Source organism: Pseudonaja textilis, chromosome 4 (assembly GCF_049901715.1).
Source record: "Pseudonaja textilis isolate UNSWEBS1 chromosome 4, rPseTex1.2, whole genome shotgun sequence".
NCBI classification, from domain to species: domain Eukaryota; kingdom Metazoa; phylum Chordata; class Lepidosauria; order Squamata; family Elapidae; genus Pseudonaja; species Pseudonaja textilis.
Window position 1 is genome coordinate 8,392,107 of NC_141993.1, and position 17,904 is coordinate 8,410,010.

Below are 17,904 nucleotides of genomic sequence, written 5' to 3' on the forward strand. Positions count from 1 at the left end.
AGAATGGCACGCCAGGATAGCAAGCATAAGTGAGCAAAATTTTAAATCTACCAAAAAAAAAAAAAAAAAAATGCAAGCAACAAAAATTATAGGTTCAGCTTTGCTTGGAGAAAATGTGTATTTCCAATAAATGTATAAAAATCCTTTTTAAAAAGTGCACCCATTGAAACCTCGTACTTAGGCTGATTTGCTTTCCAAATCATGTAGACAGCACAGTTGTATACAATCTTTAAACAAGTATAACTGTAGAGAAAAGCAGAGAGAGATTTAAGAGAGAAATAAAAACACGTTCAACTAGCTTGTAATCTTCTTTGCTCTTATTCTGCTCTCTATAGTTGCATTAAATTGCCTGTTGAGAACAATGACATATTTGTGCTTTCTTAGGTAGAGAGATTTGTATTATGTAAAGATTTGGCTAACAGACGAAAGTCACTTTCACACTGAGTGGGATTACATGCTGTTAATCATTTTCTGGATGGCCTGGGCGACCCATAATTCTGGAAAACAAAGCTTTGCTTTTGAAGTAGCACCAGGAAATAGCCCCAGTTAGATTTTGGTTTAAGCTTCTGGAACCGCAAAGAGTTAGCCTTGAAGTATCACTTGGATAGAAAGCTGTCTGAAAATAATTTATCTGGGCATATTCAAAACCCACTGGTGAGGTTCTGGTTTCCTGACTTGAAGGAATGGCTTTCTATGGCCACCCCAGCTGCTCATAGTGGCAGCTTTTGCTTATATATCAAAGGGATTCATTTGCCTCCAATGTGGAGCTTTTAAAAAATTGGTTTTCACTAACAGTGGCAGTGGGTCATAAGCACGGACATCTTATCATCTAAATAAAGTAGTGGTCATAGGAATAGAATAGAATAGAATAGAATAGAATAGAATAGAATAGAATAGAATAGAATAGAATAGAATAGAATAGAATAGTGGAATGAAGAGTAGAGTAGAGTAGAGTAGAGTAGAGTAGGGTAGGGTAGGGTAGGGTAGAGTAGAGTAGAGTAGAGTAGAGTAGAGTAGAGTAGAGTAGAGTAGAGTAGAGTATGGAACAGAACAGAACAGAAGAGAACAGAACAGAACAGAGAAGAGTGGGAAGGGACCTTGGAGGAAGACAGGAAACACTACACCACTTCAAACAAATGGTTATCCAATCTCTGCTTAGGTAGAGATTGTTGGGGGCAAGATGCGGACTCTGTAAACCACTTAGAAAAGATTGCAAAGCACTTTGAAGTGGTGTATAAGTCTAAGGGCTATTGCTAAGGGCTATTGCTGTGTACTCTGAGCACTTCTGTATTGGATACAAATTAGCAATAGCAATAGCCCCTTCGACTTATATACTGCTTTATACTACTTTAGAGTCCTCTCTAAGTGGTTTACTGAGTCAGCATATTGCCCCCAACAATTTGGGTCCTTATTTTACCCACCTCGGAAGGATAGGAGGCTGAGTCAACCTTGAGGCTGGTGAGATTCGATCTGCCAAATTGCAGGTAACTGGCTGCAAGTAGAAGTAGCTTGCAGTACTGCAACTCTAACCTCTGTGCCACTGAGGCTCTTATATAAATTCCTTGTCTGTGGATCTGTCTGATCAACATTGACCAAATAAAGTATTCAATTCAACTCAATACTGTTAAAACAGAAAAAAAAAATGATTTTCTCAAACATCAGAATGAAGATGAAAGGATCTGAAAGATTACCACCACTCAAGAATAGCAGATTCGATGGAATCCAGAAGAATATATGAATATTTGATAAGTGATCAGGGAGATATACTCAATATGTGCTATATTCCAGGTGTGGTCTTACTAAGGATTTATAAAGGGGTACTAAGACTTCACATGATTTTGATTCTATGCCTCCATTTATACAACTATTAGTTAATTAAGTAATGATAGATCATTACTAATCTATCATGGAAGGACCTTTGGAACATATCCAGGGGTGGGCTGCAATTTTTTTAACAACCGGTTCTCTGGCTGGGTAGGTGTGGCCAGTGGGTCATGTGACAGGGAGGGTGATGTCACTTATCACACCCAGCCCCACCTCCCGGCAACTCGCCTCAAAGGAAGAGGTAGGATTCAGCTGGTTGGGTCTAATTCCATCACAGACTGGCCCCACCCTCGCCCATTTTTCAGCCTGTTTTGGAGGCATTTGGGGGGCATTTTCAGGACTTTTTCAGGGTGTTTTGGGGGTGTTTTCAGGGTGTTTTGGGGGCATTTTTAGGTCATTTTTGCCTGGAAAATGGCCTGAAAATGCCCCAAAATGCCCTGAAAATGACTAGAAAAATGTCCCCCAAATGGCCCAAAAATAGGTCAAAAAACAGGTGGGGGAGGGGCCAGACAGTGGTGGGATTTGCCGGTTCTCCAAACTGTGCCTAATTTTAACTACCGGCCTGCTAGAACCGGTGTGAACCGGCAGCAGCCCACCTCTGAACATATCTAGAGGATTCCCCAGAACACCATTTGAATAATGCAATGACAGATCACCTTGGCAGCTGAACTAACTGGGCTGTTATATTTCCATATGCAGATGTTCTTTCGATGTGAATTTTGCATTATTAGCTTGCAACAACCAGCTAATAATGCAATCTCCCCACAGTATCCCATTGCTTCTTTCTGGTGTGCAGCCCTCCTCAGAATTAGAAGCTATGTCATATCTAGGCATATTAGAGGAACAATCTATTGCTAAATATCTCCATTAGCATTAGATAGCTACGTGAAATTATAGTTTGCCAAACAAGTACTCTGGGATTGGACTTTGTAAGAACACTTTGGTCTTCAGTTTTAATTAGTAGTCTGCTCCAAATTGCTTTCAGTGTAAACAATGACTGATAAATCCACCCTGGCTTGGACAATTTATTACATTACAACCTAACTGCCAACTGTCTAGCTGTTTTAATAAAAATCTATTTTGTAAAGTTTATGTTTTATTGCATACAGGGCTCCCTTTATTGGTTAACATTTTGGAATTGTGGAAAAGGCTATGAATTTAGAAACTGACTGCATTCATATCATATTTAAAACTTAATGCTATTTTATTAAAGACATATGGCCCTCCAATGTACACATATTAAATGTCATGTAAGAAAAGTAGCAGTTTAAATCATGGTCAAATTCATTTTTGACCTGACTCAAGAGGCTTTCCCATGTTCTGAACTATTTCTTTGTAAATCTGGCAGTTTAACCACACTCGTAAATCATTTTCAAAGCACACTATTTCTTAATTTTAGTGCATTAGAAAGCATTTGGCCTACACAGCATACTGTTTGTAGCAGTTATGTGATCTACGCTGCACATTTATCTAAGAACAGTCTCTTAATATATTTTATATTTAAGACACAGTATTTACTTCCTTCCTTCATTGTACTAAAAAAAAACCTATTAGAAAATAAGTCCCTTGATTAAATTTCCAGGTTGAAACTGGCATTTTGCTAGTAGTTTATGTGGCTGGCTTGTACCCATTAATTTTCAGATTGTATGTTAGTAATACAAAAGCAGCAGTAATTTAATGCTTCAAAGGCCCTACAGGAGCTTCTTCAAAAGGAAGAAGTAGTAAAGATTGGCAACTTTGTCAAACTATGAAAAATTATATTTCTGCACCACTGAAGTAGTCGTATAACTGGGTTTTGTTATCTTCATGACAACATATAAGCAAACATTCACTTACCTGGAGGGAAGATGAACCTGTTTTTAAAAACAATCCACCCCCTCAAAAGGAACAGCATATCAACCTCTTGGAAGCCATTTTTACTTGGAAGCTTTGAGGCTTCCACATTCAGTGCCTGGGAATTTGGGAGCTGGGATTTCATAGTGGGGTAGAAGACTAGACACAACAACATTCTTTCTCAGAGTCAAGGACATGTCGCCCTGCACCTGGAGAGGAGTGTCTGGAAGAATGGCTCCAGTTGGGGACAAAGATTTGATTGGGCCATGTGTTGAACTGATGGATGTGGGGGAATGGATCTTTGATTTCTCTCTTGGGAAGGGAAAACCCAGAACTCTCAGATTCAGGTTTTCCCAAATGTGCCAATATGACAACTCTAATAAAATGGAGCCTTGAGGAAATGTTTGTCTCAGAGTATATTGGTTTGGAGTTGGTTAGTTGGAATGCTGACACAGTAAACAGAGGAAAAATAAAAACTGTAGACAAAAGTTTTGTGCAATGTTCAGCCTCCCATTCTGTCAATCTAGACTTGCTAAATCAAGCAAAAATTAATCCTAGAAACTTTGCTACCTTAAAAGAAATGTGTGCATGTGACACACTTGCATATTTGCATGCAGGTAGATATGCACATGTACAAATCTAAATTCCACCCCTTCAAAGGAAATAAATAACATTCATAGTTTGCCTGTAAATTAAGATGCTCCGTTTAGAAAAGCAGTTGATCCTTGCTTGTTTGTGGCCATGATTCTGTTGCTCTCTCAAACAATGTTAACCGGTTATGCAGAAAAGCTGTTACATTTCCACCCTAGTTTAAGTAAATCACTCCTGGGGGGCTATGACAATTCGCCCTAGCCAATTTGCCACAGCCAACTTGCTACAGTCAACTTGCCATGGGACAACTCACTGTTGAACAAAGGTTATACTGATAACAAAGAAATTGTAAACTAGAATCATTAAAGAAAAATGCAAAATGAGAATGAAATAGAATGAAAGAATAAAATAGAATAGAATGAAATGCGAATGACAAAAATGGAAACATTTTTAAATTCTTTTAAGTTATTAAATTGAATTGTTAAATTGTCCTGCAGTCAGTTGGCCATTTACAAGTTGGCCATGGTGAGTTGTCCCATTTCACTCCTGAGACCATGATTAATATTTTGAAGTTTGTAAACAGAAACCTTATTTGGTAATAAAAATGGTCCAGCTCGGTTAGATTATCTCGACTTATCCTTGACAAAAACAGAGAGTGTTGTTATTATATATTGTTGACTCCTTTGAGAATTCTATATGTGCAAAAAATGGAAAGACACAATGGAGTTCCCACAGTGCAAGAACCTAGAACTAAGGAGAAATTTCCTAACAGTGAGGACAATTAACCGGTGGGACATCTTGCCTTCAGAAGTTGTGAGCGCTTCATCATTGGAGGCTTTTAAGAAGAGACTGGACAGACGTTTGTCTGAAATGGTATAAGATCCCCTTCTTGAGCAGGAGGTTGGGATAGAAGATCTCCAAGACCCCTTCCAACTCTACTATTCTAGTTCTATGTTCCCTTCTTTATTTATCCCCTTGTTATCCTTATTTCTATAATAAACTTCAATTAAAAAAAAGAGTATCTAGACTTAAAGTTAAAGGTAAAGGTTCCCCTCACATATCTGTGCAAGTCATTTCCGGCTCTAGGGGGCAGTGCTCATCTCCATGACAAAGCCGAAGAGCCAGTGCTGTCCGAAGACGTCTCCATGGTCATGTGGCTGGCATGACTAAATGCCTATGGTGCACTGAACGCTGTTACCTTCCCACCAAAGGGGTCCCTATTTTTCTACTTGCATTTTTACATGCTTTTGAACTGCTAGGTTCGAAGAAACTGGGACAAGTACTTATTTATTTATTTTATTTGGTTTGTCAATTGCTTACAAGATAATAGATATAAGTAAAAACATAGTTATGAATACATGGATACATATAAGAAAAATAAAAGAAACGATAGGACAGGGACGGAAGGCATGTTGGTGCGCTTATGCATGCCTCTTACAGACCTCTTAGGAAAGGGGTGAGGTCAATAGTAGAAAGTCTAGGGTTAAAGTTTTTGGGGTTTGGGGAAGAAACCACAGAGTCAGGTAGGGTATTCCAGACATTGACCACTCTGTTGCTGAAGTCATATTTCCTGCAATCAAGTTTGGTGTGATTAACCTTGAGTTTGTATCTATTGTTTGCTCTTGTATTGTTATGGTTGAAGCTGAAATAGTCATTGACAGGTAGGACATTGCAATGTATGATTTTATATACTATACTTAGATCAGACCGAAGGCGGCATAGTTCTAGGTTTTCTAGGTCTAGAATTTCAAGTCTGGTGGCATAAGGTATTCTGCAACGAGTAGAGGAATAGACAACTCTTCTTGTGAAATATTTCTGGACTTTCTCAACTGTGTTAATATCAGATACATAATGTGGGTTCCAGACTGATGAGCTGTATTCAAGTATTGGTCTAGCAAATGTTTTGTATTCTCTAGTTAGTAGTGTGATATTACCAGAGAAAAAGCTACGTAGGATTAGGTTAACAACTCTTAATGCCTTTTTGGCTATATAGTTACAGTAGCAGGAGCTTACTCCATTACACAGCGCTAGGGATTCGAACCGCCAAACTGCCGACTTAGACTTATTATTTCTCATAAAATGGCTAAGCAGAAGTCTACAAGTTGGAGACCAGTGAGCTGATCATCAGGGTTAAACTCCAGATTTTCCTCACACCATCACTGTTCAAAATCACTGGAGTGATTTTCTCAGAGTCAAGACTCTGACTCCTGATACTTGTGAGTGGACATACAGATGGTATCCAGGATCACCTTTAAGGGTGATAGCATCTTCTACAATTGTCCTGGCTTTTCATTAGCACCATTATCCCAGCCATGTGATGGCAGAGTGGATAACCATAATTAGAAAGGCCAAACTTTAAAAAAAAAAAATCCGAGAGGAATACCAGCTGTTCTCCTTTTTGTTCTCCTTTTGCATGTTAGCTTAGCTTTAAATGTTCCTGATAGCTCATTTAAGTGACACGGATAAAAGCCAGAGGGTTCACTTTCAGAAATCCAAACTTTCAAGATGTATATCAGTAGTGAAGGATATAAGGAGCTGGAATAATGTATATATTTATCTTAAGGTTCAGAACTGAATATTACATTTTCTTTTAATGTTCTCAGGATTATTGATTTGATGCAGTCTAGAAAGCCCCCTTCTGTTTGACACTTAAGAGAGAGGAAAAAAAATCATGCCCCAGTTGAATGAGAGAGATTTCAAAGTAATAAAACAAGGAATTCAGAGCAAAACATGACACTCCCTTTCATGAATCCATTTAAGCTGACCTATTGCTGTGAAATAAAAAGAAGAACTGGAAATGATGACTATAAGGCAAGCCGGCCAAAGACAAGTATGTGGTCATGTAGGAGAAGGAAAGGCAGAATCAGAGGGAAAGGGAGAATCAGCCTAGAATCCCTACGTAGCCACAAGTGAACTAAGTCCAACCTCCCTTGAGTGCCATTGGCCCTTATCTATCTCTACCAGGTGCGACCCTTAGTTGAGAATAATTCCAATGTATAGGCTTTTAGCAATGAATCAGCTTCATGTGTGGACCTGGACCTAGGGAAGACATAGGTTTTGTAGTTCTTTGCCCATAGAAAGCAATGTGAACCACTGTACATTCAATTGAACAAGGATGTCTACAAAATAAACACAACTCTTTCTTGTTGGGTTTTACAAACCCTGCTTTGGTTTCAATCTGTACAAGGAATGGTTTTATCATAAAACATTTTCAATCTTTAAAACATTTTCAAAATATTTTCAAATTCCTCTTTGCTTTCTTGACTAGAAGAATGCTTCTTGCTCACGCAGACATATTGTGTATACCCATATGTATATACATAAGCGTGTGTGTATCCATCCATCCATCCATCCATCCATCCATCCATCCATCCATCTGTATGTCTATCTCTCTATATCTATATCTCTAAATCGAAATATCTCTATAACATCTGTTTGTCTGTCTGTCTCTCTTTCTCTCTCTCTCTCTCTATTATCTATATCTATCTACTTACATCTATCTATCTATTTATCTATAATCTATCTACTTATCTCTCTCTCTATTTATCTATATCTATCTATCTATCTATCTATCTATCTATCTATCTATCTATCTATCTATCTTCTATCTATTTATCTATATGTATCTATTTCTCTCTCTTTCTAGCCATCAGTATCTGTATCTCTATATCTATATCTCTAAATCTAAATCATCTACCTACCTATATCTATCTGTCTGTCTGTCTATATTTACCTACCTACCTACCTACCTATCTTTAATATTGTACAAATAGATCAGAGAATCTAGTCCAGCATCCAATCTCCAGTAGTGACTAACTGAAAGCCTACAAATAGAGCATCTAAGCCTGTCTTGTTACACTCTCTAGAAATCATGGTGTGATCTAAGGGTATCAGCTCTTATTAGGCTGTAAAGCATGAAGGATGACAGTGGCAGAGAATCTCTGCAGGTTGACATGAAAGAGAGGTTCAACCTCTCTTTCATGTCAACATGACTGGAACCAACCAGAGAAAGAGGAGAAGAATAGTAATTCCATGCCACCACTCCTAATTCCTTCAGTTGGTCCAGAAGGAGACCGTAATCAATAATTCAGCAAAGGTCATCAGGCACAATCAATATTGTCTATACATTTGCACCTAAATGCTCATCCCAAGCATATTTACTTCTGCTAAATGCCATGTTGGTTTGTTTTGCACAAGCCCATCCCTTTTGTTGTTTTGTTGAGTGGACCATTATTTTAAAAAAAGATTATTAAAAGTTCATTAGCAATGATACTTTAATGTACATATCTTTCCTTCCTCTGGATAAACTCTGGGGAAATAAATGCACCTGCGCTTCTCCAAAAGGATTTAACTCTTAGCAATAGCATTTATATACCCACTTCACAGTGCTTTTACAGCCCTCTCTAAGCAGTTTACAGAATCAGCCTCTTTCCCCCAACAATCTGGATCCTTATTTTACTGATCTCAGAAGGATGGAAGGCTGAGTCAACCTTGAGCCCGGTGGGATTCAAACTGCCAAATTGTAGGTAGCCAGCAGTCAGCAGAAGTAGCCTGCAGTACTGCATTCTAACCACTGCGCCACCATGACTCTTAGAAACTCCTAGAAACTCTTGTGAGAAAACAAAATAACATTGAACATAGAACACAGAACAGGAACACACAATACAGAACAGATAATAATAGAGTTGGAAGGTATCTTGGAGATCATCTAGTCCAACCCCCTGCTCGAGCAGGAGTGTCTATACCATTTGGTTGTCTGATCTCTTCCTCAAATCTTCCAGTGATGGAGCACCCACAACTTTTGAAAGGCAAGCTATTCCATTGGTTAATTGCTCTCACCAATTAGGAAATTTCTCCTTAGTTCTAGGTTGCTTCTCTCCTTGGTAATGATTAGTTTCCATCCATTGTTTCATTTGAACATTGGTGAAGGTTTCTCAAAGGTGGTTTTCAAAAGGCAACTGGACAGTTGTAAGTGAATGGTGGGGTAATGGAGAGATTTATATTCTTTGCAGGCATTTGATCAAGGTATTCCCCAAATCTAAAACTCCAAGGGCTTTTCTGATATATCTACTTAGGTGCTTCATCATAGTCTTAAACTCAATATGTCTAAGACTAAACCCAGCTCCTTGGAGTCCCAAGCTTTTCTTCCTTGATTTGTTTATCAGTTGACAAGATAACTATCCATCTTCCTGAACAGAGCTTTCAACTCGCTCCTATCTTCTCTGTTCAGACCTGTACTGGCAAAATCACACATCTTGCTCATCACTCTTAACTATCTAGTTTTTCCCCTCCACAGTTCCTCCTTATCCTCACATACAGTTCTGCCAGTATCTTTTTAGAGTTCTAGATTAAGTGGGATCAAAAACCATAAGGTGAGACTTTGAAAATCAGATACCAGAGAGAACTAGAAGAAACTAAAGATTACAATTAAGGGACACAAATTACTAAGACAAAATGACACAAATATTTTAACGTTCAATATATTAAAGGATATTTTTGAACAGTGAAGCCAGCGTTTAATTTTAAGTGTCCGCCTCCATAGATTGGTGGTGTTTAAAAGATGTTATGGAAGAGGAACACATTTTACTGGGAAATACTCAGGCTGATTTGAAAGTGGACTTTAAAAAGGCTACAAGAATTATATGGAAAAAGATATTAGACAAATAAAAGAATCCAGCGAATGCCCTAATAATTAAAAGAGTGATACAAACAACAAATGAAACAGGTGACCTGGATCTCTCTCTCTGACCTGGATCACAGTTTTTGTCTAGTTGTTTGCATAACTTAGCTACAGGATAGCAGCTACTTCACTTAAATTGATCTGAAAGAAGCTATATGGGAACTGGGTGGGAGACAATCAGGAAATCCATGCTTATAAACTAGAATCAGAATTCCAGAAGAAGGCAGTTGCAAAGCACTGATGTCAAGAAAACTTCATGGATGTGTCCATCAAGCTTATCAAAAATAGATTTTGATCCAAAAGAGGTTTTATTGTGGATATTCTAGAAATACTGTATTTGCTGAAATGCAAAATATAAAAAGTCTTGTTTGGAAAATTCTTAGAGTATTCCTATTAAAAGGGGTTGGCAGGAAAGAGTTGTATTCCTTTTCAAACAAGAGAATGGAATTGGCATTCTATGTCAAAATGGATAGCACACTCTCTCTCTCTCCTCCCCTCCCTCCCTCCTTCTCTCTCTTTTCCTCCCTCCCCCTTCTCCCTCTCTCTCCCTCCTTTTCTCTCCCCCTCTCTCCCTTCCTCTCTCTCTTTCCCTCCCTCCCTCCTTCTCTGACTCTCCCTCCCTCCTTCCTCCCCTCTCTCTCTCCCTCCCTCTCCTGTTTCCCTCTCTCTCCCTTTCCTCCCTCCCTCCCTCCCTTTCCCTCCGTCCCTCCTTCTCCCATTCTCTCCTTCTCCCCCCCACCCGCACTCTCCCTCCTCCTCTGCACCTGTTACTCACTGCTGGTACTCCTGTACACACTTCTGCAGAACAAGGGCACAGCTCTAAATAATTATGTCAGCGGAATGACAAGTGCAGGAACAGAGATGAATAATTACAAAGCCGAGACATAATTAAGCAACTTTGACTGTCGTATTCTTGAGCTGTCATTCTGATGTGAAGCGCTGTCAGACACAGCAACGTATTTCACATCGGACAGGCCTCTCACGCTTTGATCAAGCCTTATGCCAGAAAAATGAGCTTGTGGTACGGTCATTAAATGAAGCTCCCTTGTTTGGCACAATGCCCCTTGCCTAGCAAGGCTCCCAGGCTCTCTCTTTTATTTTTATTTTAAATCAAGCATCAGACGGATGTTCAATATTTTGACATTTCTAAATATAAACATTGCTAGGTAATGAAGTTCAACTCATTTCACACAGCAAGAGAATGGCTGGCATTGCTAAGTTAAGCTGTTTTCTAACGAACTGGGCCATTTCTTCCCCCATTATGACAATCCCATCATAAACAGACTCGAAGCCACAAAAAGATGAAATGAAACGAAGAAAAACCAAGCTGCGTTCTGCTAAGAAAACATAAAAGAATCAAAAAAAAAAAAAATCTGAGGAAGGCAGGGAGTTAGGCAAAATTAAATATTTATCATTTCCTCAAATGTTTGGGTGTTTGCTCGTTACTTCTACATAAAAGTAAACATAAGCTACTTGGAGGAAAATATTCTGCCTTGTGTCTCGTTCTCCCTATTGCATTTTGAGAGGCTAAGGTACTCTCTCTAGATCCCGATGTCAAGAGCGAAAGGAAAGCAGTTCTTGTGGAGAAACCCTACTCTTATGTTGGCACTTCCGCCCCACCGCCCCTTCTGAACATGTTCTTGGATGACAATTTAGCACCATAAAATTAGACTTAAATTTAGACATGTCGTGAAAATAGACTAAAGGCAGCGCGGAGTTCAAAAAAGGCACAGTTCTGTGTCAAGCCAATTAATGTTTTCAAGAATATTTCATTTTCTCTCTGATAATTATTTGTCTGCCAAACCTCACAAATTCCTCTCAACGCCCACATTTCTATACATGTAGATTTGAAATTAATACAAATCTAATGAGGAACAATACGGGAAAACAACACCAACCAATCAATGGTTATTGGGGTTATTAGACCAGCATAAAATAATAACATTTTTTTAAAAATCGTAAAGACATGTTCCACAGTGAAGTCGATTAAGGTGCAAAAATATGGCCAGGGAGAAACAGATTGTACTGATAGTATTGAAATCCTGCTGGCAGCACAACAAATATGGATAATTTGTAACTGAAAATACTTGAGGTTGCATCAAACATTTCTACAAAGCATGATCAAGTGATGGTTTCTGTAGAGCTTCCCAAAGTCTACTTTGCTATGAATTTTTTTATAGTCATGCCCACTCTAAGATGAGATCAGCTTGTGGAGACCTGGAGAAATTAATTATCATGATCCATTTGTCTCACAGTGTACAAATCCAGGAATAAAATCTTGCATTTTCTTGAGAAAATCTTCTTTTAGATGACAACTGAAGAGTATTCTGTTAACTCGGGCATTTATAGGATAGTAGCTACTCTAGAGTCAGATTGTCTTTCGGACTTGGACAAATTGCTTTTCTTTTAAAAGACTAAATCTTGCTTTGAAGTTTGGGTTCTTCTTTCTAAGGATGAGGTTTTTTATGGTTTATGGTTTGAAAACCTTTTGTAAACTTTTCTGAGCCAGGATTAGCAATATGGGAATAATGATAATCATTAGAGTACTTGCAGTCATCCCAGCAACAACTTCCAGAATAGTCCATGTAGTACAGAGAAGGATTTGCATGTGTAGATTTTATGCCACAAATTCATTTTAACAGATTCGAGTCAACTCCAGACTTTCTCGGATAAACCAACAGACGGGCAACATATAATAAAGCATAATAATAATAATTCTACTGAACACAAAGAGGCATTTGCTCATGATAGCTAAAATGCTTACAAAAGATAATATATTGGCTAAGTCTTAGAAATTCCACAGCAAGCAATTTTAAAACAGCCTATCCAAAACATTAAACTGGAACCAAGCGCTAAAAGGATTGGAGAAATAAATACATGTTTTAGAGAAAGCTTTAGCAGATAACTAATTCAAAAATTATATTGTTTGTAATGTCGAATGATTAGAAAAACCCCCCAAGACTTCAGATTACCCAGTGAGTTTTGAAAATCTTCCTTCTGACAATGGATTGAAGGAAGAGACTATAAATTAGAAACTCCCTTAAACTCCTTGACTAAGATTCCTTTTAAAAGAGCTTATCTATCAACCAGGTTGAAAACATTCAAATACTGTATTCAGATTTAAAATATGGTGATATTAGTACATTGGAGCTTGATATGAAAAATATAGTAGTTATAATTTGCTCTCATTATCAAAAAGTAGATGGATAGTGCTATAATATCTGCATGTTGCAAGATTTAAGAATTGAGGAAGCCTTTTGCTAAAACCAATTTCACTTATGGTGAGGGTCAGAATATTTTAAGACATTATTAAAGTGTGAGTCCCATTGTTCTGACCAAGGTTTATTGAGACACTAACAAACACACGTTAGTCCCCAAACCCTTTTTTATTTCCACAGCTATGAATTTTAGTCATTCACCGCCCGTAATGAGTTTCAAACAGTTTGTAAAGAGTCCCATGGAAGTCTGCCAAAGTCCTTCAAGGTAAGTCTGATAAGTACACACCTTTATCTTCCTTGAAATGCTGCCAATGACTAAATTTCCAATTAGTTATACGAGGCCAAACAGAACAGAAATTTAGCAAAGACCATTAGGTTTCAAACCAACCGGTATGAACAAAGTTGCTTTCTGCAAAGGTTCCTGTCCCTTTGCTCCTCCTTTATGTATTATGGGAGGGCCAATCACCTCCCAGCCTTACTCCCAAGTTGCCCCTTTTGTCTCAGCTGCTCTTACATTCTGGCAGCTCTGTGCACATGCGCACTGGGAACAGGGTCCCCTTGTTCCTCTACCTCACTGCTGTTAGATTCTGGAGGCTCCAGAGTCAGCACACAACTCCCAGATGGTCCTGGCCCCATCTCTGTATCAGACACAGGACTCTCGTCTGAGTCCTCCCCAGACTCCCAGACTGGACATGTTCCTCCCCAATGTCCAACTCTGCTGCCCAAGGACCACAACAATCACTGGCCAATAAGAACTATTAAAATATTAATAGTTACAAAAGAAATGAGGATTAATTTTCTTCTTGCCTCTTCTTACAGGTACTCCTTGACATACAACCATGTCATCTGTTGTAACTTTGAACAGTCACTAAATGAGTTGTTTTAAATCAAGGGCTATCTATACAAGCCATAGAAGTATTTGTCCACAGTGCACAAAAGTTGAAATAAATAAAGTATTGGTGTGTATATTGCTCCACACACACACTATTAAAATCCAAGAGTGAGCAAATGAGCAGAAATCTTACTGAAGAATTTTTTGCCAGTTCTTTCTTCAGAGAAGACCTCATCCTGCTCCAATCTCAAAGTTTGCCCAATCCTCAAAAGCAGGTTAAGAGGTAAGACAAAACAACACGGCAGAAAAATAAATAATAATAATAAAACCAAATGAAAATAAATCTGAGAAAATAATATTTGCTGGTTTCTGGATTTCACCTGCCAAATTGTTTATAAAGCAATATTAATGACATTTCTGATGCTTGGACAGTGAGAACTAACCTGTAAAATTAGCAATGACTTGGTGGATTAAAGTTGATCGAAACAACGGGATAAACGCTACAAAGTCAACGCACAATGAACATTAATTTATCTACGAAGTAAATACAATAAGTGTATGTAACAAATAGATCCCCCCCCCGACAGACACCACAAATTCTCACTGATGGTCGGTGATTCCTTAAATGAACATAATCAAAAGAACAAAGCAGTTGAGAAAGACAAGGCTAATTTTAGCCAGCTTAATAAAACATTAACATTTATTCTTGCCATCTAGCTTTATTTTCAGCTGAGGAAAAAAAGCGAGGCAAAAAAAATAAAGTTGAAACGTGAATTCCCACGAACGCCATTTTGAGTTGCTTACCTGATTACCCAGGGGCTTCGCCACTTTCATGAAGGCTCCCCTCAAAATGGCCTCTTCGCGTTCCTTGCGGGTGACTTTTCGAGAATCCAGAAACTTCAGGCTGGTTAATTTATGCAGGACAAAATGCCTAATAAAACAAATACAGGTTCCAGAGGTTAGAAAATCCATTCAACTTAAAATGCTCTTTTCCAGTTAATGCATTTAAGATGAGCGTATTTTAGGAAGGGTCTCTATTTCAATATTTTTCCTTCCTTCCCTTTTCTTTCTTTCTCTTTTTTTTATTTCCTTCTTTCCTTCCTTCATTTCTTTTTCTTCTTTCCTTTCTTCCTTCTTTCCTCACTCCCTCCATCTCTTTCTTCCCTTCCTTCCTCTCCTTTCTTTCTCCTTCCTTTTTCTTCCTTGCTTCCTTTTCTTTCCTTCCCTTTTCTTTCTTTCTTCCTTTCTCTTCCTTCCTTCCTTCCTTCCTTCCTTCCTTCCTTCCTTCCTTCCTTCCTTCCTTCCTTCCTTCCTTCCTTTTTTCTTCCTTCCTTGTTTCCTTCTTCCCACTCTTTCCTTCCTTCCTCCCTCCTCCCTCCCTCCCTTTCTTTCCATTCTGCTTTGATAAGCAGCTGTTCGTGGAATAAGTAATCTTATTCTTTCTTGCCACATTTTTCACAATCTGAATATGATGTATAATATTTGAAACATCCTATAGGTTGAGTCTTTGCAAGCATGCAACCAGTTTCCTGCCTGTACAAAAGTCTTCTCCCGCATGAATACTCCTGATCCATGTACCATTTTATGTTGTGGCTCTGAGGTTTGAGCCTACTTTATTAGAGGACGAAGACTCGGACAATGGGGAAGAGGAGGTTTTGGAAATGCCTTCCTCCCCAGGGCCTTCCTCTTCGGCAATGCCTTCCTCCCTGACTGTGCCTCGGGTGTTGGCAGATAACCGGGAGGGAAGACCTGAGGCTAATCAGGAAAAGGAGGAGGGCGTATCAGAGTCTCTGACTGAGGATCAAGCAGAGGAATGCTGGCTTGATGCGAGGCAGCATCGCAGGCAAAAGTGCGAGCTGCAACGCAGAAAGAAGGGACGAACCAGAGACTGAACTGAGGGACTGATACGCCCCACAGGGAATAAAAGTGGGTGTGTTCACTCTGGGAACTTGTTTGGGACAACATGTGATTTATTCAGAGGAGCTCCGAAGTATCCTGTGTGAAGACAGCTTGTGTGATTTATATTTCTGCTTTCTTGTCGGACTTGGCAGGCAGCGTGTGAGAGACTGCCAAGAACTTTATCGGTTCCAGGAATTTAACTCTATAATTACTGGATTTGCCTGCTTGTTTGTATTCAGTTGGAAATTTGGACTTCTCACCTCTTTTGTACAGGTGAGACATAACAATTTTATGTGCAGAAACTCTTCAACAATGTGGATGATTGCATGGGAACGTGTTGCCATCAGGTAAACTTTGGTGTGTCACATGGATGTAATGGAAGACTAACAGACCTTGGAAACATAGAGGGGGCAGCAAAATAGTTGAGGGAGAACCCAGGGTGATTACAGAAGGCTTTCTTGAGTCCAACGGAAGGGGAAGCATTAAAAAGAGTCTCCCATTTTCAGAGGTCACTGAATAACAGAATAGAATAATAGAAAAACAGGGTTGGAAGAAACCTTGAAGTTCTTCTGGTCCAAGATTCCTCAAGTAGGAGACCTTATATCATGTCAAACAAAGGGTTGTTCCATCTCTTCTTAAAAAACTTCCAGGGTTGGAGTACCCACAACTTCTGGAGGCAAGTTGTTCCACAGATTGTCCTCACTGTTAGGAAATCTCTCCTTAGTTCTAGGTTGCTTCTCTCCTTGATTAGTTTTCATCCACTGCTTCTTATCCTGCCTTCAGGTACTTTGGAGAATAGCTTGACTCCCTCTCTTCTTTGTGTCTGCTATTATTTTCCCCTAGTCCTTCTTTCATTAGACTAGACCAGTGATGGCGAACCTTTTCAGCACTGAGTGCCCAAACCAGAATGTGCAAGCATGTACATGCATGTGCGCGTGCTGGAGCACTGGAAACCCAAAGACCAGCTGGCCGATGCACACATGCCTGCTTTTGGGCTGTTTTGGGGTGTTTTTAGGCCATTTTGGGGTGTTTATGGCTGTTTCAGTTAGTTTTTCAGGCTGTTTGGGGGGGCATTTTCAGGCCATTTTGGAGGTCAAAACATCCTGAAAATGGTCCCCTGAAATGGCCTGAAAATTGTATGAAAAACTGCTTGAAAAACTGCCTGAAAAAGGCCTGAAAACAGCCCCCCAAATGGCTTGTTTTTCTGCTGTTTTTTGGCACTCTGGTGCCCACGAAGACCAGCAGGCCAGCCCACCAGAAACCAGAAGACCAGCTGGTGATGGTGCACATGCCCATAGAGAGGGTTCGGTGTGCCATCTCTGGCAAATGTGCCATAGGTTCACCATCACAGAACTAGACACACACAATTCCTACAACCGTTCATTGCATGTTTTAGCCTCCAGCTAACCAGGTAGTGATATATTATTGTCCCTTGCAATTAAGTTTCAGATGTATTTGCTCTCCCTGTACAGAAAGTGATCATTCATGTTGATCTTCTCTGCACTCTTCTCAGAGTCTCATCTGACACAACTACAAGGACCTCTTGTGACTGAATCCTAGAGTGTAGTGGCTGTTGACCCCGAGCAGAGCCAATGTGGTTGCTTGTATGCATGACTGACATTTTTAATGTCCAGAAAGTCCACAGCTTTACAATCATTTGGTTAGCAACTGTTCAAAGTTACAACGGCGCTGGGAAAAAAAGTGACTTATGGCCTGTCTTCTCACTTAGATCTGTTGCAGTATCCCCACAGTCAGGTGATCAAAATCCAGATGATTGATAACTAGCATATATTTCCTATGGCTGTAGCATCCTGGGATGATGTAATCATCATTCACAACCTTCCCAATTGTCTTCTGAGAAGCGAACTCAATGGGGGAAGCCGAATTTGTGTTGTGATGCATGACTGCAGTGAGTCAAATCACAATTGCAGTGGTCACTTAACAACTATGGCCAAAAGGTTGTAAAATCAGTTGACTTGCTTAAATCCACCTTGCTTAGGAAATTCTGATCCCAGTGGTTTAAGTTG

The 17,904-nt window shown here is 39.3% G+C and overlaps 1 protein-coding gene across 2 annotated transcripts in view; it reads right to left on the reverse strand.

Annotated features, from left to right (window-relative positions):
- Positions 1–17,904, reverse strand: part of LRMDA (leucine rich melanocyte differentiation associated) — an 810,136-nt gene that overhangs the window by 296,796 nt on the left and 495,436 nt on the right. For both annotated transcript variants that reach the window (XM_087933832.1, XM_087933831.1), the window contains exon 5: positions 14,783–14,909. In XM_087933832.1, coding sequence (XP_087789958.1) covers positions 14,783–14,909 — 127 coding nt within the window. The remainder of the gene's footprint in view (positions 1–14,782; positions 14,910–17,904) is intronic.